Source organism: Cebus imitator, unplaced genomic scaffold (genome assembly GCF_001604975.1).
Source record: "Cebus imitator isolate Cc_AM_T3 unplaced genomic scaffold, Cebus_imitator-1.0 Scaffold0, whole genome shotgun sequence".
In the NCBI taxonomy this organism is placed as follows: domain Eukaryota; kingdom Metazoa; phylum Chordata; class Mammalia; order Primates; family Cebidae; genus Cebus; species Cebus imitator.
In genome coordinates this window covers 7,148,795-7,176,327 of record NW_016107315.1, presented here as the reverse complement: position 1 = coordinate 7,176,327, position 27,533 = coordinate 7,148,795, and the positions used below count along the sequence as shown (strand labels likewise).

The 27,533-nt window shown below is 39.2% G+C and overlaps 1 protein-coding gene and 1 non-coding gene across 2 annotated transcripts in view; both read right to left on the bottom strand.

Annotated features, from left to right (window-relative positions):
* SETD2 (SET domain containing 2, histone lysine methyltransferase) overlaps nt 1-27,533 on the bottom strand; it is a 156,759-nt gene that overhangs the window by 33,630 nt on the left and 95,596 nt on the right. The window contains exons 13-15 of the mRNA XM_037736750.1: nt 19,117-19,165; nt 14,007-14,190; nt 9,180-9,904 (exon numbers count right to left, since the gene is read on the bottom strand). Of these exons, the coding sequence (XP_037592678.1) occupies nt 9,180-9,904; nt 14,007-14,190; nt 19,117-19,165 (958 nt within the window). The remainder of the gene's footprint in view (nt 1-9,179; nt 9,905-14,006; nt 14,191-19,116; nt 19,166-27,533) is intronic.
* LOC119470470 lies at nt 11,586-11,688 on the bottom strand. Its single transcript, XR_005199384.1, has one exon. It is a non-coding gene; the product is annotated as a U6 spliceosomal RNA (small nuclear RNA).

The window sequence follows — 27,533 nt, the reverse complement described above, 5'->3', positions numbered from 1 at the left end:
TTTTTTTTTTTTTTGCTCATAGAAACTTTCCAACTGTTTAGCTTTCAATGACACTGGAATGACACTAAAAAAAAACAGTTGGACAGTCTCTATGAGCAAAAATAATGAAGTCCTGCTCCTGGGATATGCAAGACACAGTGCCACACTGCTCTTTTCAGGAAGCTTTTTGCTACCAACTTGTAATGACAAACAGGTTGTTTGGACGAGAAAAGGTTAAAAGGTATGAATCATAGTAAACTAAACACATTTGTTTTAGTTTTTTCTAGTCTTCTATGATAAAACTCCTCAGCAGAAAGACAGCAAAATCAATGCATCTGAAATTCTCACCGCACACTAACTTACACAGTGTTCTATGATGCAAGAAGCCCCTTAACATATAGCATCTCATTTAGTGCTGACCACCATCAAAAGGAGGTACTGCCCATGCTTGGAGTTTCATAAGAAGTAAGTACTATGCTAGGGCTTTAATCCACTCTGTAATTATTTCTCAATCACAGAAAATCTGCTTAAAGAAGAGGTGACAAGAAGACTGAAAAATAGCCTTGCTGTCCTAAGAGCTGATGACTGCTAAGGAATTGAATAGATATGTATCCTGTACTTAAGGACAGATTTTGCTCCTATAGACAGATTCTACCAGGTGAAATGATTCAGAAACCTTAAATGGTAAGTACTCAAAATATCAACTATAATTCCAAATGATACTAGTAAAAACTCAAGTAGTCTGAATAGGCAATGCGGCTACCTAGCAGGTTTCTGGATGAGTAATTTTTGATAGGACACAGGAAAAAGGAAAAGAAGAATACCTAATTTGGTATTCTGGATTAACTTTATCTACTCAGATAATAAATCAGACCCCTGGTAACTAGGATTACAGGTGCATGCCACCATATGGCTAACATTTTTGCATTTTTTGCAGAGATGGGGCTTCGCCATGTTGCCCAGGCTGCTCTTGAACTCTTGGGCTCAAGCAATCCGCCTGCTTTGACCTCCCAAAGTACAAGGATTACAGGTGTGAGCCACCCTGCTCAGCTGCATATAAACATGTTGGGGTAAAGACCGTCCCACAGACATCTAGAAGTATAGGTTTAAGAATGTCTGCCCTATCTAGTGTGAAGATTACAGGTGTGAGATAAACATACCTATCCAATCATTTTCTTGATATCCTTAATCTTATTCTAAAAGTTTTTTTCCAAATACATACATATATTCTAACTTTTAAATTTTTTTTGTTAAAAACTAAGACATGGCAGGGGAGGGGTGAAGAAGGGTTAATTAATGGGTACAAACATACAGTTTGATAGAAGAAACAGGACCAAGTATTTGATAGATCAGTAAGGTATCTATACAATAATCTTACTGTCTATTTCAGAATAGCTAGAAGAGAATAACTGAACATTTCTAGCATAAAGACAAATATTTAAGGTGAATATCTCAATACACTGATTTCATTTTTACAAATTATATGAATATATTAAATTATCGAATGTACCCTGAAATAGGCACACCTATTATGTATCAATTAAAAAAAACCTTTAAGACACAAACACACACATTAGCCTAGGCGTACACAGAGTCAGGATCATCAAGGTATCATAAGGCCACAGGAATTTAATTTTTCAACTTCATAATAATTTTAATGAGGACCACTGTTGTAAATGCCATCTGCTGTGGACCATTTAAAACACCATTATGTGGTACACATGACTGTATTTATGAATAGGTTCAGCATAAACATTTCTGATTTCCCTAAACAGAAATCCTAAATGCTATAAAATCTGAAACTTTTTAAGCATCCATATGGTGCTCAAAGGAAATACTTGCTGGAATATTTTTGATTTTGCTTAGGGATGCTCAACTGGTAACTATAGATAATGTAAATATTCCCAAATCTGAAAAAATCCAAAATCCAAAACACTTCTGATCTTAAGCATTACAGATAAGGGATACTCAACCTATATACATTTTCTCTCTCTCTCACTTTTTTTTTTTTGGAGACAGAGTCTTGCTTTGTTGCCCAGGCTGAAGTGCAGTGGTGCAATCTCGGCTCATTGTAACCTCTGCTGCCTGGGTTCAAGCAATTATCGTACCTCAGTCTCTCGAGCAGCTGGGATTATAGACGTAGACCACCAAGCCCAGCTAATTTTTTGGTATTTTTATTAGAGATGAGGTTTCACTATGTTGGCCAGACTGGTTGGTCTCCATCTCCTGACTTCAAGTGATCCCCCCAACTCACCTTCCCAAAATGCTGGGATTATACATGTGAGCCACTGTGCCTGTCTTATTTTCTTATCCCTCTACTCATACCATGTGCAAGTGACCATATTCTCTTGCCTTGATTACTATTGGTCTCCCTAAATTTTTTATTTTATTTTATTTTTTTTGAGATGGAGTTTCACTCTGTTGCCAGGCTGGAGTGCAGTGGTATGATCTCTGCTCACTGCAACCTCCGCCTCCCAGGTTCAAGCGATTCTCCTTCCTCAGCCTCCCCCCAAGTGGCTGAGACTACAGGCACGTGCCACCATGCCTGGCTAATTTTTGTATTTTTAGTAAAGACGGGGTTTCATCATGTTAGTAGGCTGGTCTCCATCTCCTGACCTTGAGATCCGCCTGCCTCAGCCTCCCAAAGTGCTGGGATTACAGGTGTGAGCCACCGTGCCTGGCCTATTTTTTTTTTTTTTTCCCCTGAGACAAGGTCTCACTTGTTACCCAGGCTGGAATGCAGTGGTGCCATCAAGGCTCACGATAGCCTTAACTTCCTGCGTTCAGGTGATCTTCCTGCCTCAGCCTCCTGAGTACCTGGGACTACAGGAGCATGCCACCACATCCAACTAATTTTTGTATTTTTGGTAAAGATTAAGTTTCGTCATGTTATCCAGGCTGATCTCAAACTACTAGGCTCAAGCAATCCTCCCGCCTCAGCCTCCCAAAGTGCTTAGCCTAGATGCCACCATGCCTGGCCAGTCTCCTACTTTTGCCCTTGATTCCTGCAATCTTTTTTGCCCACAGCAGCCAGTGATCCTCTTAAAATATGTCAGATTATGCTATTCCATTCTAACTGCTCCAGTGGATTTCCATATTACTCAGTCTAACAGCCAAAAATCCTCTAAAAGTCCCCCGAAAGACCCTATGGTAACTTCTTTGACTTCATTTCCTATTACTGGTACCTTCACTTATTTGGAATATAAGGCTCCTTCACTTATTTGGGTTTCATAATTAAATCACATATTTTGACTGTGAACATTTAATATTCTGATTTTATAAAACAATAAAAAAGTTAGTTCAAATTCTAATTTTGGGAAAAAAAAAAAATCACCAGGACAAAACATGTTATTTCTAGATTGACCAGGAGAAGTTCAATTATCCAAATCTACAATAGAAAAATGCTAATATTTTGGAGGACAAAATTTCTTTGGCCATCAATGACAATATGTTCATGAAGAATTTTTCTGACATTAGATGTTTAAGTAAGGCTCATAATGAAGACACTAACTAATATTTGATTCACATGGATTAAAGCTATAGTTTAGAAGACCAGTTCTAAATGTTGGCTGGGAGATACCAATTACAGTAGTATCTACTTAATTTTTAAAAAGACTTTTAGGCTTTTAACAGAAAGCATTTATTCAGTTTCTATAAACCAAGAAGGGGAAAGTGATTTGCAGTTTGACTGAAATAATGCAGAAGATATGCACATTTGTGAGACATGTACATATATCATGTGACTGTTAAATTACTCTATTTGCTAAGGAAAAACCTTTATGAAATTTTTGTTTTAATATATTTTTTCTGTATCACAGAAAAACATAAATGATTGGTTTTTGGTACCCAGGCTGGAGCCTCAACCTCCTGGATTTAAGCAATTTTCCCACCTCAGCCTTCCCAAATAGCCGGGACCACAGGCATGTGCCACCACACCGGCTAATTTTGTTTACTTTTTGTAGAGACAGGTTCTCACTATGTTGCCCAAGCTGGCTTCAAACTCCTGGGTTCCAGTGATCTTCCTGCTTCAGCCCCTCGAAGTGCTGGGATTACTGATGTGAGCTACGATGCCTGCCTGAAAAATGAGATCTGAAGAGCCTACTCATTTGAATGACTTAAAATTACACAAATGCAGCCAGGCACGGTGGCTCAAGCCTGTAATCCCCAGCACTTTAGGAGGCCAAGGCAGGTGGATCACCTGAAGTCAGGAGTTTGAGACCAGCCTGGCCAACATGGCAAAACCCTGTCTCTACTAAAACTACAAAAAATTAGCCAGGAGTGGTGGTACATGCCTGTAATCCCAGCTACTAGTGACGCTAAGGCAGGAGAATCGCTTGAACCTGGGAGGCGGATGTTTCAGTGAGCAGAGATTATGTCACTGCACTCTAGCCTGGGTGATAGAACCAGATTCTGTCTCCAAAAAATATATATATATAAATATATATATATACACACACACACACACACACACACACACACACACACATACACAAATGCTAGTTTCTCAAATATATATCAGTTAGAGGTATCTTTAAATTATGACTTTTTTTTTTTTTTTTTGAGACAGAGTCTTACTCTGTCGTCCAGGCTGGAGTGCAATGGTGCAATCTCGGATCACTGCAACTTCTGCTTCCCAGGTTCAAGCAATTCTCCCACCTCAGCCTCCCCAGTAACTGGAATTACAGGCACCCACCATCATGCCTGGCTAATTTTTGTAGAGATGGGGTCTCACCATGTTGGCCAGGCTGGTCTCAAACTCCTGACCTCAGGTGGTCCACCTGCCTTGGCTTCCAAAAGTGCTGGGATTACAGGTGTGAGCCACCACGCCCGGCCTAAAACGTGATTTTTAATGGGAATTAGAAAGCAAATCTGAGAAGGTCCAATATGTTATAGAGGGAAGAATACAATTTTTCTGTCACCACTTCTAGAAGAATAAAAAATCATTACTACTTTATATCTTAATCACTTCACTTTATATTAGGTCAGTGCAAAAGTAATTACAGTTTTCGCCACTTTTATTAGCAAATACCACAATTACTTTTGCACCAGCCTAAAATGAAAAATTATGGTCAGAGCACTCAAACTCTTGAGATGTAATTTAGTATAACTTTGTGAGAATAAGTCACTTGTTAATGTCACAAGACCACTATAAATTACATGACCTCTGTTAAAATTGAGCTTTTATGTCTAGTATGCAGTTGTATAAAAAAAAATCAGTCACCAATTAGCTAGGCGTGGTGGGGGGTAAGCTACTTAGGAGGCTGAGGCAGGAGAATCGCTTGAACCCGGGAGGTGGAGGTTGCAGTGAGCCGATATTGTGCCACTGCACTCTAGCCTGGGCAACAAAGCCAGACTCTGTCTCAGAATTTAAAAAATCAGTCACCTTCTAGGCTGGGCGCGATGGCTCACGCCTGTAATCCCAGCACTTTGGGAGGCCGAGGCAGGTGGATCACGAGGTCAATTGATCGAGACCATCCTGGTCAACAAGGAGAAACCCCGTCTCTACTAAAAATACAAAAATTAGCTGGGCATGGTGGCGCACGCCTGTAGTCCCCGCTGCTCGGGAGGCTGAGGCAGGAGAATTGCTTGAACCCAGGGAGCGGAGGTTGCAGTGAGCCGAGATCACGCCATTGCACTCCAGCCTGGGTAACAAGAGCAAAATTCCGTCTCAAAAAAAAAAAAAAAAAAAAAAAAAAATCCCCTAAAAAAAAAAAAAAAAAAAAAAAAATCAGTCACCTTCTAATAACACATTTGCTCCAAATATTAAAGATACTGAGTATGTATATATAAGTAGACACAGATGTATCATGTTACATGTTACTTCACCACCAAGGCTAAAATAACTTGCAAACTCTCAGCAGCCATGTTGTATGGTTAACACTGGGCTTCAACAACATAGACGGCAAGGATTCATCCTGGAGGTCAGATTTTTTTTTTTTTTTTTTTTTTTTTGAGACAGAGTCTTGCTCTATTGCCCAGGCTGGAGTGCAGTTGCGCAATCTCGGCTCACTGCAACCTCCACCTCAGGTTCAAGTGATTCTCCTGCCTTAGCCTCCTGAGTAGCTGGGATTACAGGCGCACACCACCACACCCGGCTAATTTTTTTGTGTTTTTAGTAAAGATGGGGTTTCACCATGTTGGTCAGGCTGATCTTGAGCTCCTGATTGGAGGTCAGATTTTTTAGGGCCAGACACTACATGGATGAACCTGACCAGATGTTATTTCACAGCCCATTAATATCAATAATCTCCCCTCAGTATTATTAAGATAATTATTTGTGTAATAACTGTAAGTAGCTATCAAGGTATATGGTGCTTTGAATCTATCATTATTAATATCCATTATCGTATCCAAATCAAAACCATCCTAAGGCATTCTGCTCATTCTGTAGATGAGAAAACAAAGATTCAAGAATATAAATGCCTGTTTCTAGGATGCACAGTAAATGATAAGCCAGAACTCAACACACACACTAACAATACTCTATGCTTCTCATTACCCCAAAGTCCAATATCATCTGATCAACTAATCTCACAGAGGACAGAATGGAAAGATAGTTGAACCACCACAGCCCATTTACCTACTACTTAAGCACACACAGAGTAGATTAGGGAATCAATAAGTACTTCTTGATAGGGACAGACTGACAGACTAGAAGCAAGTAAATTGTGATGCTTGGCTCTTTAGGCTAATGAACAAACCCAAGAGAAACTTTTTCCTCATTGGGAAGGAATAAATGGATTTTATTTTATTTATTTATTTTTCTGAGACAGAGTCTCGCTCTCTTGCCAGGCTGGAGTGCAGTGGCATGATCTCTGCAAACGGCAACCTCTGCCTCCCGCATTCAAGCGATTCTCCTGATTCGGCCTCCCAAGTAGCTGGGACTACAGGCGCGCACCACCATGCCCAGCTAATTTTTGTATTTTTAGTAAAGACAGGGTTTCACCATGGTATCCATCTCTTGACCTTGTGATTTGCCCACCTCAGCCTCCCAAAGTGCTGGGATTACAGGTGTGAGCCACTGCACCCAGCCGGATTTTATTTTATAAGAAAAACCAAATGACCAGTGAGCTCTTTACTGAGGAGTCTTGAATGGATACCTACCACTGTTGTTTCTTAGGCTCTAGTACTAAGATTAAAGATATATTTCAGGAATAGGAATGGGGACAGATATAAACCATTTTTACTGTATCCCTCATATATACTTTAAGGGAAAAACTCAAAACTAATAGCTTGGTCCGAGAAAGAATATGGGTCATACCCAAGTAAGAGTGACAGTAAAAACAAAACCAAAAACACCAACATGGACAAAGCAGGGCTCTGACCAGAAAAACAAAAAGAAAGAAGAAAAATCAAACCAAAAACAAAACCCAAAACATTCTGTAGGAGGCAGAATTAAACATACTCTCTCCCCTGACACACACACATACACACACACACAGAAAATGCATACCCGATGACCAATAATGCCCATATTCTTACCAGCCTTCTATAACACTCTAACAGTCATTTTAAACCAAACAGGAAATAAAAAGCAGAAAAAAAACTATAAGCATGTTTAATGGGATGCTATTTATAATTATGAAAAATAACTTTCCATTTAAATGACTGCCCCCCAGGAAAATGGATAATGACTTTATAAGTAAATAGGGCATTATACCCATTAAAACATTTATGTATGTGTATGTATATGTACATACACACATATAGTATAATAGTAAATAATTTGAAAAAGCAGTTACAAATCATTTTAAGGAATTGAGTCAAATCTCTTTCCCCTACTCTAAAATCCCATCACAGTGGTTCCTTATGACCATTGGCTCCTTTTAAATAAAGTCTGACTTACCATCTTAAAAAAAATTCATTTTAAGTAGGACAACATGAGATAAAAAAAAAACTTCAAGTTTTCCAGACAAATTTTAAAGGATCATAAAAAATGAAAGTAGTTAATACAGTTAGGGTTTCAGTAATTAAAGCAGGATGCCTTGTCATGGCCATTTTAACAAATGTTTTGATACAGCTTCATTAAGAAAATATGAACAGAAGTAAAAATTACTGTTTAATACTAAGTATTGTGTGCAGAAAACACTGCCAGAGTCTTCAACATCCACAATAATTCATTTTTAAGGGATAAAGAGGAGTGATGGGGGAGACACCAAAATGTGGTGATGATAATGCTTTGAACATTTTTTTTTTTTAAGCTTAAAATATATTTACTGCTGGCCAGGCACAGTGGTCACACCTGTAATCTCACCACTTTGGGAGGGCCAAGGCAGAAGAATTGCTTGAGGCCAGAAGTTTGAGACCAGCCTGAAAAAGATAGTAAGACCCGGCGTCTTAAAAAAATTAGCAGGGTATGGTGATACAACACCTGTTGTCCTAGCTATTCAGGAGGTGGGAAGATCACTTGAGCCCAGGAGTTCAAGGCTGTAGTGAGCTATGATCCCATCACTACACTCCAGCCTGGATGTCAGGGCAAGACCTAATCTCTTAAAATAAAATAAAAAATAAGTTCTGCCTTGTATAATTTAAAAAACGATTTTATTTACTTATTTATTTTTTGAGATAGCGTCTCGCCCTGTTGCCCAGTGACATAATCTCGGCTCACTGCAAACTCTGCCTCCCAGGTTCAAGCAATTCTCCTGCCTCAGCCTCTCGAGTAGCTGGGATTACAGGCAAACACCACCACAGCTGGCTAATTTTTTGTGTTTTTAAGTAGAGACAGGGTTTCACCATGTTGGTCAGGCTGGTTTCGAACTCCTGACTTCAGGTGATTCGCCTGCCTTGGCCTCCCAAAGTGCTGGGATTACACGTGTGAGCCACCATGCCCGGCCTGACGATGATTTTAGAAAACACAAAAATATTACCATGACAAAGGGTTCTACCTTGGCAGAAATGGAGACTTGCTAACAATGATGTAAGTTGGAAAGTGAATCCTCTATATCTAGTTCAGTTTTCAGATGACTGCAGTTGTGGCTAACAGCTTAACTATAACTTTATCGAAAACCCTGAGCCAGATCCACCTTGCTAAGCTGCTTCTGAGTTTCTGACCCATAGAAACTGTGAGATAATAATTACCTATTGTCTTAAGCTACCAAGTTTTGGCAGTATTTCACACAATAAATAACCAATACATATACAATTGATCAATACATACAAGTGGTCCATGGTAGCACTTCCTCCCTTTTACCAGATTTAACTAACATCCCATGAACAGGCCATAAAACAGAAAAGAGAAATTCCAGAATTAGTTACCTGTACAATTGGTGGTGGTGTCTGTGAATAAGGTGATGTCACACCATAGACTGTTGGACATGTCTGTCCTTGATAATATATGGTTGCTTGAGACTGTGCAGGAGAATACTGCTGCTGTACACTGACAGATTGTTGGTTTGAATCCCAAACACTATAATTCTGTCCCTGAACTGGACCGGGGGCCGGCACTGGCAAGACAGCAACGCTGGAGTCTTGGTGTACTACACCATCACTCTGGGTCACATACTGGGAACTGGAAACTTCCACAGGAGCTGCCACATGTGGCACCACTGGTACTGGTGGAGGGGCAGAAAGGGGTTCTGTAGAATGTCCCACCAAGGGCTGAGCATGATCATAAGGAGCAGGGGAACACACTGGGTCCATGCTGGGTGTGGGCAGGAGCACCTTTCCAGCATTAGGGTTGCTGGGATCCACATAGGCCTGCATGGGATAACCTGGTGGGTAACCAGCAAAGGGATGATGAGGGGCATTATAACCAAGAGAGTCATAGGGCAGTGGTGATGTCATTCCCAGGTTCTGCATCTGTTGCTGTTGTTTCTGAGCCTCCCGCTGAGCCACCTCTTGCTCAAACAACTTCCGGCGTTCCTCTGTAGAAAGTTTATTGCGGTCTTTAATTCGTACTTTCTTTTTAGAAGTTGGTGTATCATATCTAGAAAAAAAACAATAAGGACCACAAAACATTTCTCCCTAAATCATAGACATAATCAAAGCACTAATAACTATTATGTCACTCATGACTAAACCACTAACCACACCAAACCACATTTGGCACTGGTTTAAAAGTATACTCAAAATTACTGAGCTCAATAATCACAAATTCTAAAATTAAAAAACAAAATAAGTGTCATAAACCAAGAAATAATCCAGTACTCAATCCAATTTACTGTCCCTAAATTCCACAGTATGGTTAAACAGGAGATTAGATATGAGGAGAAATAGTTGAAAAATAACCTTTAAATTCAAAAGTCCAATGAATTCCAACTAGGAAAAGAAAAAGAAATTCTCATAACAACATACAGTAGAAAGCCATATACAAAGAGAACATCTTAAAAGTAGACCAAGAGAAAAGCCAATTACTTAAAGAAAGATGAAAATTACACGAAGTCTCACAGAATCAGTTAAGGAAGCCAGAAAATTGAAGAGTAAATAGAGTCAGTATATTGAGAGAAACTATTTCCCCAACAAAACTTCCTTTCAAAAATGAGGGAGAGGCCAGGCGTGGTGAGGTGGGCAGATAACCTGAGGTCAGGAGTTTGAGACCAGCCTGGCCAACATGGTGAAACCCCGTGTCTGCTGAAAATACAAAAATTAGCTGGGCATGGTGGCGTGCACCTGTAATCCCAGTTACTCAGAAGGCTGAGGCAGGAGAATCGCTTGTACTCAAGAGGCGGAGGTTGCAGTGAGCTGTGATCACGCCACTGCACTCCAGCCTGGGCAACAGGGCAAGACCCCGTCTCAAAAAAAAAAAAAAAGGGGGGGAGTGGGGGTGGGGGAGTATGTTTATGTAAGACTTGTACATAGCAGTAATATTCACAATAGCCAAGCACCTATGAAATGATGAATTTATAAACTATGGTGCATGAATACAGTGGACTACTACTCAGCAATTTAAAAAAACTACTGAGAAACACAATAACATAGATTAATCTCAAATGCAATATTACAAGTGAAAGAAGACAGATTCAAATGCTATATACTATACACCACTTTATAAACAACATCATGGAGAAGACAACACCAGAGGATCAGAAAGGAGATCAGTGGTTGACAGGAGCTAGGGATGTATAAGGGACTGACCACAAAGGGGCACAACAGAATTTTTGTTTTTTTTTGAGACAGAGTTTCATTCTTGTCACCCACACTGGTAAGCAATGGTGCGATCTCAGCTCACTGCAACCTCCACCTCCCAGGTTCAAGTGCTTCTCCTGCCTTAGCCTCCCCAGTAACTGGGATTACAGGTGTGCACCACCACACCTGGCTAATTTTTGTATTTTTAGTAGAGACAGGGTTTCACCATGTTGGCCAGACTGGTCTCGAACTTCTGACCTCAAGTGATCCACCTGCCTCAGCCTCCCAAAGTTCTGGGATTTATAGGCATGAGCCACTGCACCTGACCGGAAATTTTACTCTTTTTTTTTTTTTTTGAAACGGAGTCTCGCTCTGTTGTCCGGGCTGGAGTGCAGTGGTGGGATTTCAGCTCACTGCAACCTCCACCTCCTGAGTTCAAGTGATTGTCCTGCCTCAGCCTCCTCAGTAGCTGGGACAACAGACACATGCCACCACACCAGGCAAATTTTTTTATTCTTTTTTTTTTTTTAATTTATATTATAATAAATATGGAATGCTTCATGAATTTGTGTGTCATCCTTGCGCAGGGGCCATGCTAATCTTCTCTGTATCATTCCAATTTTAGTATATGTGCTGCTGAAGCAAGTAATTTTTGTATTCTTAGCAGAGACTGAGTTTCACTATATTGTCCAGGCTGGTCTCGAACTCCTGATGTCATGATCCATCTGCCTCAGCCTCCCAAAGTGCTGGGATTATAGGTGTGAGCCACCACGCCTGACTAGGAATTTTTTAAGGTGATGGAAGTGCTCTGTATAATCAATGTTATGGTGGTCACAAAACTGTATGCATTTTTTTTGTTTTTTTTTGTTTTTTTTTTTCAGACAGTCTCACCTTGTCGCCCAGGCTGGAGCACATGGCATGATCTCAGCTCACTGCAACCTCTGCCTCCTGGGTTCAAGCAACTCTCATGTCTTAGCTTCTCAAATAGCTGGGATTACAGGCGTGAACCACCATGCCGGCTAATTTTTTGTATTTTTAATAGAAACGGGGTTTCACCATGTTGGCCTGGTTGGTCTTGAACTCCTGACTTTAGGTGTTCCACCAGCCTCGAGACCCAAGAATTCAAGACCAGTCTGGGCAACATGGCAAAACCTCATCTCTAGAAAAACAAACAAACCAAAAACCAAAAAACTGGGAGTGGTGGCGTTTGCTTCCACCTACTGGATGAGAGGGGGGCTGAAGTGGGAGGATTGCCTGAGCTGCGGCAGGTAAAGCAAGGATGCAGTGAGCCATGATCGTGCCACTGCACTCCAGCCTGGGCAACATAGTAAGACCTTGTCTCAAAAGAGACCTAATTAGACAGAGATAGGCATACTCAAAATTTTATCAATGTCAACTCTCTACAGAATCATCTCTTTGATGGGTAGGGTTCTAAAGAAGCAGATTCTAAAGAATAATAAAGTCTGAGAAAAGACAAGATCAGTCCTAGAGGAAAACCAAGAAGTGGGTAGTGATTTGCTACCAAGACCTAATAGAAGTTACAGTCATCATGAGCCCCAGAAAGAGATCTTCCCATACATGAAAATTTGTGGGAGAGAGGCAGCACTGCAGACCAATGAAAAAGGATGGGTTTTCAAGTAAATGGTGCTGGGACAATTGGGTACTAGAGAAAAATAAAACTGAATCCCTCCCTTATAATATATACAAAAATTAATTCCAAATAGATTAAGGACTTAATTCTCTTCAAAGAAAATACAAAAGAATAGCACCTCCTCAAGGATAGGGAGGGATTTCTTAAAACACAATAAGCACAAACCATAAGGAAAATATACTATATATGATATATTCAGCTAAACCATAATTTAAAAATTCTATGTATCAAAAGGTACAAAGAGTCAAAATACAACCCATAAACTGGGAGAAAATACTCGCAACAGTTATCACAAAGACAAAATTATATTTAGAATATAAAGAACACATAAAGCTAAAAGACAAATAATTCAATGAATGATCAACACATAAAAGATACTTCACAGAACAGGAAACAGAAATGGCCAGTACAAAGCTATAGTAACCAAAACAACATGGTACTGGCATAAAAACAGACACACAGACCAATAGAACAGAATAGAGAATGCAGATATAAATCCACGCATTTTGGAAACCAACTCATCTTCATCAAAGGCACCAAGAACTTACAGTGGGGAAAGGATAGACTTTTCAATAAATGGTGCTGAGAAAACTGGTTAACTACATACAAAAGAAAGAAATGGCCAATAAATATATGATAAGATGTTCAATCTATTTAGTAATTAGGGAAATGCACATAAAAATCACATTACATACCCAGATAGCCTAAAACTAAAAAATTCTGCCAACTGCAGTATATAAATTTTTTATCTCAATTTTTAAAAGGCAAATTTAATTTAAAAATAACTTGTCTGGGATAAATGTTTTCTGGCCCCCAGTGAATATATGGTTTGTTTTTTGACCAGCATGACCAGAGAGCCTCTGACTAATTTATTTATTTTTATTTATTTTATTTTCTTTCTTTATTTCGTAACAGTCTTGGTATAACCTCTGACTAGATTTATTAAAATCAGCATTTTGATTAGTATGGCACAAGACTCACAAGAAAACAAAGTTCTGGCTTTTAAAGAATCACCATTATCTTTGAAGACTTACCTCCCACCAACCCCCACTGCATTTGAAAGAATAAATCTTTGGCTCCCAAAATGACATTTAAATATTAATCAAATAGAAACCACTCAAATACCAAAACCTATTAATCTTCACAGCTACTACTACTGTCAACAGGGAATCTGTCTTAAGATTTATCAGTGAAGTTTTATACTCACTCATCAAAAGGCAAATACTAATTCCAAAAGCCAGAAGTATATGACTTGGGTACTTTTTAACTTGCTCAAAACAAAAACAAAAAACAACTCACACAGGCCACTTACCTGTCATCTGGCCTTTTTGATCCCCGCTCATAGGCAGAAGCAGGTGGTGAGAGGGAGCCTCTTCGTTTCCTTTTCTCTTTATTTTGAGTTTGCTTGTCTGGGTCTCTCTCTCTTGACCTATTAGGAGTCTTTGGGGCAGGTGTTTGATCTCTAAAGGCAACAGCATCCCTTCCTCGTTCAGTTACTAAGGGAAAAAGGTTTTTGGATTTTTTTTTTAAGTTTATTTGAACTTTTCTCCATCATGACAATATATCAACTGTATAATAAAACTTCTATCAAACAAATACATCGATGGACTTCTCCCTTATCTACCCAGTTCTGACTCTGAATGTGATACAAAATCTTGTGTCTGTGTTCACTCTACTTAATAAAAGTCTCTTTCACAAATGTCCTTTTCTCCTCTTCCCCACCAAAGAGTCAGCCTAAGGTTTTAACATTTCTATAGTAAGTTTTGTGAGCACATGTGTGCAAGATACTCCCATTACATTTACCAAGGTAGTTTGTCAGTTCAAAAATGTAAAAGCTTTCAACTACCCCCTAACTCTTCATATTTATAACCTAAGAAAAGTAGCCTGATGTGCTAAGCATAAAAACCTCAATGAGAAAAGTCTGTTTTTTTTTTAAGGTAGGCATGGTGGCTATAGTCCCTGCTACTTCGGAGGCTGAGGTGGGTGGATCGCTTAAGCCCAGGAGTTCGAGGGAGCAGTGAGCTATGATTGTACCTCAACACTCCAGCCTGGCCAAACAAAGCAAGACCCCGTCTGTTAAAATTTAAAAAGTGCCTTATTAGGCAACATTTTAACGAACTACAGTTATCCCTCGTATAAATGGGGAACTGGTTCCAGGAACCCCCTTCCCTCCACACCAAAATCTTTGCATACTCAAGCTCCACAATCCACCCCACAAAACCCACATATACAAAAAAGTTGCCCTTCCTAATAGTCTGGTTTCATACCTTGTGAATACTATATTTTCTATGCAGATTTGGTTGAAAAAAAAATCCACTGCATATGTGGACTTGTGCAGTTCAAACCTGTGTTGTTCAAGAGTCAAAGGTATAACTATAAAAGGAAAATATCTCAAACACAGGTAATAACTTTGGAAGTCATCAAAGCCAGAGACCTACATCTTCTTTTTTTTGAGACAGAGTTTCACTCTTGTTGCCCAGGCTGTAATGCAATGTCACGGTATCAGCTCACGGCAACCTCCATCTCCTGGGTTCAAGCGATTCTCCTGCCTCAGCCTCCTGAGTAGCTGGGATTACAGGCATGTGCTATCATGTCTGGCTAATTTTGTATTTTTGGTAGAGATGGAGTTTCTCCATGTTGGCCAGGCTAGTCTCGAACTCCTAATCTCAGGTGATCCGCCTGCCATGGCCTCCAAAAGTGCTGGAATTATAGGTGCAAGCCACTGCGCCCAGCCTGAGAGCTACATCTTAAAAAAAATGATGCCAGGCTGGGCATGGTGGCACACACCTGTAGTCCCAGCTATTTGCAAGAGACTAAGGCAAGAGGACTGCTTCAGTCCAGGCATCCCAGGCTGCAGTGAACACTGTTTACACCTCTACACTCCAGCCTGGGCAACAGAGCAAGATCCTGTCTCTTAGAAACCAACCAACCAAAAAATCAGAATGCCCACTTCCTATTCAAAGATGGTACTAATAACCTTCTGAATTTACAGTGTCTCTGTTTACCTAGAATGGTTGTTAATCTCACTGAGATTGTGAGATTTGCTTGTGTGGCTAGTGGTTCTTAATTTCATGAACCCCATTCCACTACAGTGCTCTCAAAAGCTGTCTTAAGTACTACTTTTTACTGATCACACCCTCCTGGTTTCTCATCTCCTTAAGACGTCTAAATCTCACCAATAAACATTTCAGTATCAATTGACTGGCATAATATGCTGTTGCTTTGTGTATGTTAGTCTTGCTCTCTTGTTGAGAATTTCTCTCACAGGACAAGGAAGATTTTTTAATAGACATTTACTGCTTTTTCTTTTTCTCATCTCAGAAAAATGTGCTATCAGTTGTTTTACTCCCTCAGAAACCTAAGTTTCACAAGCTTTTCTCACAGTTCTCCATTTAGAGGGGCCAAAGACCCAAATAATTGCAACATGGTTACTAATCTACAGCCAGGTATAAGCATTTGTCAGTGAGAAGCTAACAGAACTTATTTGTACCACATGCTGGTAGAAAATGCTGTATAACTAAATTAATTGCTCCAGCTCAAGAGGTACTAGCACTACAACCTTTTATGAGGTAGCATTATCCAGTTGCATCTGGATCTACCCACGTCTATCTTGCTCCCCCAGGTTTCTCGCCTAGTATACAGTTCCTTAAAATGTGGCTATTTCTTCACTATACCCTGATCAAACAAAAAAGGAATCATAGCAACAGTTCATATTCTGATTCTGCACCTTAGAATATGTGAAGCAGACAAGTCATTCAATTTATTCAGGCTGATATCCTAATATTATAAAAATGAGGGTAAAGTTAGACTACGTCTTTTCTGAAGAATTTCATAATCCTTATGAATTTTAAAGGTTCTAAGCTTTACTTGTTTGACATTAAGAAATAGAACCCAGGCTTGAATTATAAGCATTTCCTTATTCTAAAACCTGAGATGGAGATGGAGGGTTCCACATGTGAAAGAGAGACAGGTTAGCAGACAAGAGGCTACTACCTGAAAAGATTATAGTTGTTCATTACAGATCATCCTCTGCATCTCATGGATGCAAAATATTTCTCCACAATATTTTGCAAATATCTTGCTACACCAGACTAGATATTTGCAAAATATTGTGGGGAAATACTCATAGATATTTAAACTTTGCCTGTGTTGCTAACAGTTTTGTTTGTTTGTTTTTTAGATGGAATCTTGCTCTTGTTGCCCAGGCTGGAGTGCAACAAGATCTCAGCTCACTGCAACCTCCATCTCCCGGGTTCAAGCGATTCTCCTGCCTCAGCTTCTCAAGTAGCTGGGACTATAGGTGCACACCACTACGTCTAGCCAATTTTTTTTTTTTTTTTTGTATTTTTAGTCGAGATGGGGTTTCACCATGTTGGCCAGGCTGGCTTCTATCTCCTGACCTTGTGATCCGCTCACCTTGGCCTCCCAAAGTGCTGGGATTACAGGCATGAGCCACCACGCCCGGCCCTGCTAATAGTTTTAATTCAGTGATCCCAGAAAACTAGCTTCTAATAATAAACCCTATAGTGGTGCCACTGGTTTTGCCAATTACTATTGCCCAGTCCTGCCTTCTTTCTTATGGGAAGAGTTCTTTGCAGCCCTAAGTAGAATGTGTGGCTATGAAGAGACTAAACCAGAATGGAACTAAAAATATTCAAAAGATAAACAATGGTGCAAAAGATATCTCACAGGTCTTTAACCAATAAGACTAAGATTATATAAAACGTTATGCACACCAAAAATAAAAAGTCAAAAAATTATTACACTGGTTTCTTCATTCTATTTATAGTGGGCAAGTGGTGGAAGTACTCATGAAACCAATAACCACTGTAAGTGATCCCATTCCTTGAATCTCTGAATAAGTTTGCTGGAGGAAAGGAAAGAAATTCTTAAGGCTGGGCACAGTGGCTTATATCTGAGATTCCAGCACTTTGGGAGGCTGAAACAGGAGGAGCACTTAAGGCCAGGAGTTCAAGTCTAGCCTGGGTAACATAGGGAGACTCTGTCTCTACAAACAAAAAAACTAAAAAATTAGCCAGGCGTGATGGCATGCACCTATACGCTCAGCTACTCAAGATGCTGAGGCAAGAGGATAAGCCCAGGAGTCCGAGGCTGCAGTGAGAGCTATGTTGGTACCAATGTGCTTCAGCCTACATGACAGAGTAAAACCCTGTCTCTAAAAAGTAAATCAATAAATAAGTTTGCTGGAAACGTAACTAAGTGGTAAAGTCTAGACGTCAGACTCCCATGGCCTCCCTGCTATATCCATTCTGAAACAATGATTCTAACCTTTTCAGGGGTGACTGAGAATCTGCTCAAAGTTTTGACTTGCCTCAGAAAAGTCAATACAGTCAACCCTTAAACAACATTGAGTTCAAACTGCATGGAAGTCCACTTATATGTGGATTTTCTTCTACCTGTGCCACCCAAGACAGCAAGACAAAACCTTCCTCTTTCTCCTCAGTCTGCTCAAGATGAAGATAAGGATGAAGACCTTTACGATGATCTATTTCCACTTCATGAAGAGTAAATATATTTTCTCTTGCTTATGATTTTCTTAACATTTTCTCTAGCTTAATTTACTGTAAGAATATAGTATATAATACAAACACATAACATACAAAATATGGGGAGTCAAAAGTTATGTGGAATTTCGACTGCACGGGGTCAGTATCTATAACCCCTGTGCTGTTCAAAGGGTCAACTGTGTACATGTAAAATTTTACATGTAAACATCTCTGTTTGTTTACAGACAGGGCCTCACTCTGTTGCTCAGGCTGAAGTACAGTGGCACAATCACAGTTCACTGCAGCCTCAATCTCCTGGGCTCTGGTGATCCTCCTACCTAAGCCTCTTGGTAATTAGGATTACAGGTGCACACCACCATACTTGGCTAACATTTTTGTATTTTTTGCAGAGATGGGGTTTTGCCATGTTGCCCACGCTGGTCTCAAACTCCTCGGCTCAAGCAATCCGCCTGCTTCGACCTCCCAAAGTGCTAGGATTACAGGTGTGAGCCAACCTGCCCACCTGCATATAAATACCTTGAGGTAAAGACCCTCCCACAGACATCTAGAAGTATAGGATTTTTTTGTGAAGAAAATAAAATTACAATAATAAAAGAAAAAAAAGGCTAAATAAAAAAAATAAAGGTCTGCTCTAGAAAACAAATAGAAGAAAAGCTAGTAAAGACTGAGTTCAAGGAAAGCAACAACAAAAGTATTAGAAACATTTCCTTTGGAAAAATGTCATTAAGAATAAAAGCACAAGTTTCCAACTTTTTACACCAAATCTTTCATTTACCTAATTATATAGTCTCCAGTTTCAAAAACAAAAAAAACTCAAGTGCTTATCGGTTACCTCTGCACATACCAAAAGAATATTTGTAAAGCCATCAATACAGAGTATCTCTGAATACCTACTTGTGTTCTCTTTTTCAGTTTGACTTTTCTTTGGAATTCGATATACCTCCTGCAAAAAAATAAACCAGAGAGAGGGTTATTAGTGTGGGTAGAAATGGTGATTGCTCTGAAACCGATTGTTTTCACATGACAATAAAGAAATGGAAAAGGAACAGGCTGGTATTTAATTATTCTCTAAAATGTTACTTGTATTTTGCTTTAAATAAGAATCTATCCTGGCCCCTTTAAAACAACATATAGCACAAATATATACATTTACATCTATCAGGCTTGTATGATCTCACTAGCAAAGTAGCATACTAAATGACTAGGTCATTTCTGGCAAGAATGCACTTCCTGACATCTTTTTTTTTTTTTTTTTTTTTAAATGACAGTGTCTTGCTCTGTCACCCAGGCTTAAGTGCAGTGGTATGATCTTGGCTCACCGCAACCTCTGACTCCCAGGCTCAGGCAATCCTCTCACCTCAGCCTCCCAAGTAGCTGAGAACACAGGTGCATGCCACCACGCCTGGCTAATTTTTTCTATTTTTGTAGAGATGGAGTTTCATCACATTGCCCAGGCTGTCTCAAACTCCTGGGCTCAAGCAATCTGCTCAGCTTCCCAAAGTGCTGCGATCACTGGCATGAGCCACCACCCCTGGCCAGTTATTCATAATTCTAATGTGCACTTGGCATCTCTACTCATAGGAAGAAAAGGTTAGTAACTACCCAATTATATAAAAACACTTCAGAAAAATTACATGTGTAAATACAGTTCATACTATTTAGTATATTTTTCTATAAATGCAAAACCAACATGACTAATGGCCAAATGTAATATCTACTTTTGCACTGTGATTATTATAAAAAAATATAAAACATAAGCTTTAGATCACTGCTCCTCTTGATCACTACACCAAAATTGATCCTGAGAAATGTAAACTGTTTACAGCCTTTGAAACACCTTTTCTTGTTGTGTTAATCTAAGGCCTAGAAGCTATTTTGTTCTTTAACAGCTCCTCACTTCCACAGTCCATCAAGTAACTCTTAAGCACAACACTTTCTTATCCAGTCATTTTAAGTGGATCAGTAACAAACCCACACACTCTCAATGGTACGTAATATGAATAGCCTCCCTTCTGAGGAATCTCATAATATTAACCACAACTGTGTGGTCTCCTCTCCACACTGTTGGTTCTAACAATATTTGTGGAAAATAATAAGCTACATGTCACAGAACTGAGAAAAGGTCATAATGTAACATTCAGTTGCCATTAAAAATGATCACTGTGGACTGCACAGATTCAGGGAAACCTATATAAATAAGGATTTTTAAAAATCTCCAATTCTATATGCATGCTGACAAATTATCTAATAAAGATGATTCTTATAATTAATTGTGCACTTATACTGTGTGCCAGGTATCATGCTGAACATTTCAAATACACTATCTTTTTTTTTTTGAGATGGAGTCTTGCTCTGTCGCCTAGGCTGGGGTGCAGTGGCACAATCTCGGCTTACTGTAACCTCCGCCTCCGGGGTTCAAGCAATTCTCCTGCCTCAGCCTCCTGAGTAGCTGGGATTACAGGCACATGTCACCATGCCTGGCTAACTTTTGTATTTTTAGTAGAGATGGGGTTTCACCATGTTAGCCAGGCTGGTCTTGAGCTCCTGACCTCAGCCTACCTCAGCCTCCCAAAGCTCCGGGATTACGGGCGTGAGCCACTGCACCTGGCCCTTCAAATATATTATTTTATTTGAGCTTCAAAACAACCCTATGAAGTAAGTACTATTATCTCAATTTTACAAATAAGAAAGCTTATTTTAAAAGCTTAGCAACCTGCCCAAAGTTATGATGCTACCAGACAGTCTAACTGCAGAGCACTTTTATCTTCTGTACTAGGTGACACAGGATATGCTTAACAACATTATTTTGGGAAGGAGTACCATTTTGAGATTTATGCACAAATGCTGGTGACATCCTTCAGCCCCTTAACCTCTCCTTCCTATGTAGAAGGATTTTCATTAGAGCTGCGATTCGGTACCCTGGCTGCACAATTAAACCACCCCAAGAAACTTTCATGGAAATACCACCCCAGACAAAGTGAATCTAAATTTCTGGATGTGTGTACCAGATATGTATATATTTTTAGAAGCTCCTCAGATGATTCTAATACACATTAGAAGGTTAAGAACTACTGAACTACTGGCTGCTCTGAACATCCTCACTCACCCCTCCTCACAAGAGAGAATCTGGGAGAAAAAACTAGGTATGCCTGCCCTTAGCTAAGAGACATCTGGGCTCTCCTTTCTCTTGATCTGCTTTTGCCTCTAGAGAGGAGATACTTTCCCATCTGCTACTATGAGGGATATCTGAAGTTACCTAGTTGTCAAATTCTAGCCGTGGGTAATAATGAACAGGAAGGAGCAAGCCGGCACTCTTAGTTCTGTCTTACTCCCCTATCTGCCTCTCAGAGGGGTTACCAGACAGGAAAAAAAAAGAATGCCACTTATTAGCATCTACCCGCATTATAATAGAAAAAAGGTACTCTGCTAGTTTAAAGAAGCTTGGAAATGACATTTGCATTAGGTACTCTGTAACCCTAGGCACTTCACAAGACAGAAGGTTCATTCACAAAAAGTACTTAGAACTGATGTATTGAGGGTCCAACTAAGAATAACACAATTTTGACCTAGTTTCTTTTGCATATATCTTGGCATTATAAGCATTCACTACAAACATTTAAAGTAATTTATTTTGAGAAGGAAAAGGAAATCCTTCTCAAAGATAAATTCTTAGTTACATTCAAAAGTTTAGATCAACTAAGTTGAAAATGTATTCTGATGTTCACAAAATAGATAACTGCTACTAACTAATGGCCAGGAGCTACTGTTTACTGTGTGCCTAATCATATGAGAAACAATTCCCACCAGTATAACACCCAAGCACTTGGAGTGGCTAACTTGATCCTCCCTCTTTATATAGTCAAAGGTACGTACAACATTTAAGCTGGCAACTCAGATTACCTACTCTCTCCTCCTTATTTTATATATTAAGAGAGTGCGGTCCTGAAAATACAAGTGAAGTTTTCCAAAGTCCCACAATATGGAAAGCTGAGAAGGAAGCAGCCACATGAGGGTAACTTTGACATTTCTTAAGATCATTCTGTCTTGTGAATAAATAGTATTAGTCTCAGTGATACTTGAGTCTGTCTGGAATAATGTCACATCCATAGGCCACAGAGTCTGCTATAGAAAATGTTTCTTTAAATTGGCTTCATTCATGTTAACCCTTAATGTAAAATCACTTTACTTTGTTAAATATTCCACTCAAGAGACTGGCATATTATAAGAGAATATTTCAAAATGATAATTATATGATCTGCCAAACAAGGGAAAATAAAGACATTTTTCATATCTATAAGGTCTCAAAATTTTATTTACTGGAAGAGAATACTGAAGACAAGGACTATGGATGTTCTAAGATTTAACATTGTGTGTATGTGTGTGTATAGAGAAGGGGTCTCACTGTGTTGCCCAGGCTGGTCTCAAACTCCTGGCCTCAAGTGATCCTCCTTTCTTAGCCTCCCAAAGTGCTGGAAGCCATCACGTCCAGTGCAGTGGTGTGATCATAGCTCACTGCACCCTCAAACTCCCAAACTCAAGGGATGGGTCTATCTCAGCTTTCCAAGTAGCTGGCACCAGGTGCGTGTCACTATGCGTGGCAAATTTGATATTCTGTAAGTTAGGAGACCATGGTTCTGGGACTGATCTTGCCCTCAGAGAGTCATAAAAGAATCTGCTTCCACATTCCATCTGATATTCTTTATATATTATCCTCTTATTTCTTTAGTGTCTAGGTGCAAATCTCAACTAAAACACACAACTCATACACACTCAAGCTGTAATTATTATGGGCCCAGGCTGTCTTATTCTTTGCTGTATATCTAGCACCAAGAACAGTGTCTGGCACATAATCAACGCTCAATTCCTTTCTGAATGGACCAACAAGTGAAATTCTACTTCTAATTTATAGAAATCACCTAAACAGTGCTACATAAACTCAAAGTATTTCACATACCCTATTCTTTTTATCACTATACCATCAATCTCTTTTATCCCGGGAAAGAACTACTATTTAAAGGCCTCACCTATAGCCCAGGGTCAGAGTGATAAATATACATCTGAAATTCAGGAAACAGGCTAAAGCAAAAGATCACAATTTGGGGAAATTTAAGAAACAATAACACATAGTGGTACTCCTGGAGACTGCTAAGACAGAAAACATGCAGAAAGAAATAAGCAAATGAAAGTAAAAGGTAGAGAAGAAAAGTCTCTAATTTGAAATAGTATGTTTCACATAGTCACATGGCTTAATCTACAATTTATTTGTTTTCTTATAACAGGCTCAAAAAGTACTCATTAGAAGCAATCCAGCACTTCATTAATACAACCCAAATAAACTCTAAGAATATACTGTAGAAACAGAAATAAAATAAAATTATTAAATAATTTATAAGAAATCTTCTTCTCATTAAGAAAAAAAAGTTACCACTGGTTTAGACTGTTCCTGAGCTAAATAACACTTATGAGAACAAAATAATTTATATGAGTAAGTTTTCCACCATTTATAGAGGTCAGATTATCTGTTCTGTAATAACAGACTTTTTTTTTTTGAGACGGAGTTTCACTCTTATTGCCCAGGATGCAGCGCAATGGCGTGATCTCGGCTCACTGCAACTTCTGTCTCCCAGGTTAAGCAATATTCCTGCCTCAGCCTCCTGAGTAGCTGGGATTACAGGCATGCGTCACCACACCCAGCTAATTTTGTATTTTAGTAGAGATGGGTTTCTCCTATTGGTCAGGCTGGTCTTGAACTCCTGCCCTCAGGTGATCTGCCCACCTGGACCTCCCCAAATGCTGGGATTACAGGCATGAGCCACCACACCCAGCCACAGATTTATTTTTTAAAACTAAGACCAGATTTCGTTTTTTCTTGCTAACAAGTACAGATCAAATCTTCTATGTGCCAACCAAATCTTTTTTCCCAAATATTTTCCTAAATGACAGCAATATTGAGAAAAAGAGAAAAAAATACTATGAGCAAGGCTGGGTACAGTGGCTCACACCTGTAATCCCAACACTCCGGGAGGCTAAGGCAGGCAGACTGCTTGAGCCCAGGAGTTCAAGACCAGCCTGAGCAACATAGCAAGACCTCATCTCTAGAAAAATGAAAAAAAATGAGTCGGGCATGGTGGCCCACGCCTACAGTTCCAGCCACTCAGGAGGCTGAGGCAGGAGGATCTCTTGAACCCAGGAGTTTGAGCTTACAGTGAGCTGTAACAGCACCACTGCACTCTAGCCTGGGTAATAGAGTGACAGACCATCTCAAAAAATAAAATAAACTGTACTTTCATAGCTAAAAAAAAACAGACAAAAAGAAAACAGAAAAGCAAAGCTATGGAGCCTAGAAGTTCAGGTGCCAATTTCAGGTAAAAGGCATCTTAGGAAAGAAGAAAATATTTTACAAAATTAAGCAGATAAGTTTTCCGGAATTAAAGAAATATGAAATACTACTAAGTGATAAGGCTAAGAGGGCAAACGGAAAACAGAAGGATTATGACCTAGCAAGTCTGCACCTGGGTAGAGGAGGAGTTCGAGTAGATCAAAGAGATTTGACTGGAAAAACTGGAAAGAAGATAGAAGATAATATATATGTCTGGAGAGTTTCATAAAATCACATACATGAGTAGGAAAGAGGAAGAGAGGGTGAGAAGGAGAAGAGGAAAAGAGAAATGAAATAATTTTGTTTATTCTTTTAAACCCCTGAAGAAATACTCTAACTTCAGATAGCAGGGCTCCCAAGAAATGTAAGTAACAAGATCTGTTCAGTTTTCAGCCACTAAGAAAAATGGGCGAAGAATATGAACAAAGTTCTTAAAGTAGGAAATGCTAAGAGAAAGATGTTCAATATGTAATGCATAAGAGAAAAACTACAGTATTCCATTTTTGCCTATCCATCTCACCAAGATAAAACTTGACAATACTTGTGTTGGCCAGGGGTGGTGAAACGGACATTCTTAGGCATATACAGTACCAATGAGAGTTGAATTGGTATAACTATGAAGAGCAATTTGGCAATGCTGATCAAAATTACAAGTAACACAGACCATAGCTCAACAAAACTAATTTTTAGTAACCTAGCCAACAAGTGTATTCCCACTTGTCAGTGTGTGAAACAGCTTAGGTAAAATTACTTGCTGCTAAGGCAAATAAAGCAATCAACCTAAATGGCTCTAATAGGAGAATGATTAAATAAATTATGGCATATCTACACAGTAAAATAATATGCAGCTCTGAAAAACAAATTCTTTAAAAACTGATATGAAGTAATCTTCACATTATATTAAATTAAAATGAGCTGAATAATGCTGCCAGTTATATTTTAAAAAAGTAAAATATATGCATAATATGGACAAATTTTCTCTGGAAAGCTACACAAGAAACTGCTTGATTGACTGCCTCCAAGAAATCAGATGGAAGCCAAGGGTGGTGAGGAAACACTTCACTGTATGTTTTTCATATTTTGCCTCAGGTGTAGATTGGCCTATTTTTAAAACTAAAAAAGAAGAAGAAAAGATAAAATGCCTCAGAAAAAGTCCTAGGCACAGTACCAAAGACTCTTGTGCATTATAGCTATATTTTCGGTGAAGACCACAGCTATTCACAAGGCTACGTATTTCTAAATGATGTTCTTCAGTAAGTGCCATTCATACCTAAAAAGTCCTCCTAGTTCATTGCTACTCTGTTTAAACTTGGTTCCCCAACCACCTTCTTTTCTAGCCTTACCCACCCGTCACTACAAAGCTAAGAGTAGGAGTCCTCCTGATATCCAAATCATCTAGAAAACACTTTTTGAACCACAGTTCATTCCTTTCTCAACCCACATATATACACACCCCTGTTAAGAGAACCTGCTCATATTTATGGACCATTACCCCAGAAATGCTACAGTCTTACATGTAATTTTAGAGGTTCTAAAAATCTCCTGAAGTTCAATCATGGATCACAGATAAAAAATCTCTGCAGTACTAAAGGAAATAAGATACCTGAACAAAACACTGAAATCGTTTAAATGATGTTACAATGAATTCAGACTTCTTATAGTGTCTAAATCAGAAGCAGATTAAGAATAATCCAAAAAGTATTTACCAAAGATACACAATTGCATGAACTGCCTAGAAAAGATATCACTATTTTTTGGACCAGAAAAGGGAGTGGAAGAATACAGCACTTAAATCAGAAAGACGTAAGTCAATTGTCAACTGTCACTTAAAAGCTAAGTTACAACCTCATGGGCCTGTCTGATTCCATTTTATAGCTGATAAATATACCATCACTTAACTTCACAGGTTAAAAAGATTACAATGCACTCATGAAAATATTTTCTGACCATCTATCAAATAAAAAATATATACTAGGGATTTGAGAAACAGTACAAAAGAAAGTATGAAGATACCACGGGAAAGATAAACTTTCTTCATATTTTCATTCACATATTTATGAAATGTCAAACTACATTACCAAGCTCTTCACAGTACAGTGGGAAGACCCAAGTGACCAAGACAGAAGCAGTCTCTTCCTTCACTCAATGTATCACTATAAAATGTTATCTGCCTGTGATTGGAAAAGACGTTGTGAGAGCCTGTACAAAGGACAAAACAAACGCTCTATCTTGGAGAAACAGGAAAGACTTTCCGGGTGGAAAAGGAAGAAATTTAAATGAGAAGAGACATTCAAAACAAAAGAGTTTTCAGGAATGATTGCATGTGTGTGAATATTAGCAGCAGAGGTCCATTGCCTGACTAAACTGGCTTGAGATGAGACTGCAGAAATAAATGAAGACCAGACCACGCCAGGCATGCGAGCCGTGTTAAGAAAAATGAACTCAATTTTAACAGTGCAATGGGGAACCATTTAAAAAATTTAAATAGAAAACTGAGATGAATGGATTTGTATTTCCAAAAGATCACTCTAGCTACTGAATGTAGCACAGATTATAGGGGGCACATAGGAGTCATTACTAGTAAAAAGTAATTTCTTATAACCATTACTCCCAAGATACCATAATAAAAGTAACTCTTACTACAAAGATTAAAAAATTGTCCATGCTGGCTGGGCATGGTAGCTTATGCCTGTAATCCCAATGCTCTGGGAGGCCGAGGAGGGTGGATCACGAGGTCAGGAGTTCAAGACCAACTTGGCCAAGATGGTGAAACCCCGTCTCTACTAAAAATACAAAAATTAGCCAAGCGTGGTTGTGGGTGCCTGTAATCCCAACTACTTGGGAGGCTGAGGGAGAGACCTGCTTGAATCCGGGAGGCAGAGGTTGCAGTGAGCCAAGATTGCGCCACTGCACTCCAGCCTGGGCAACAGGG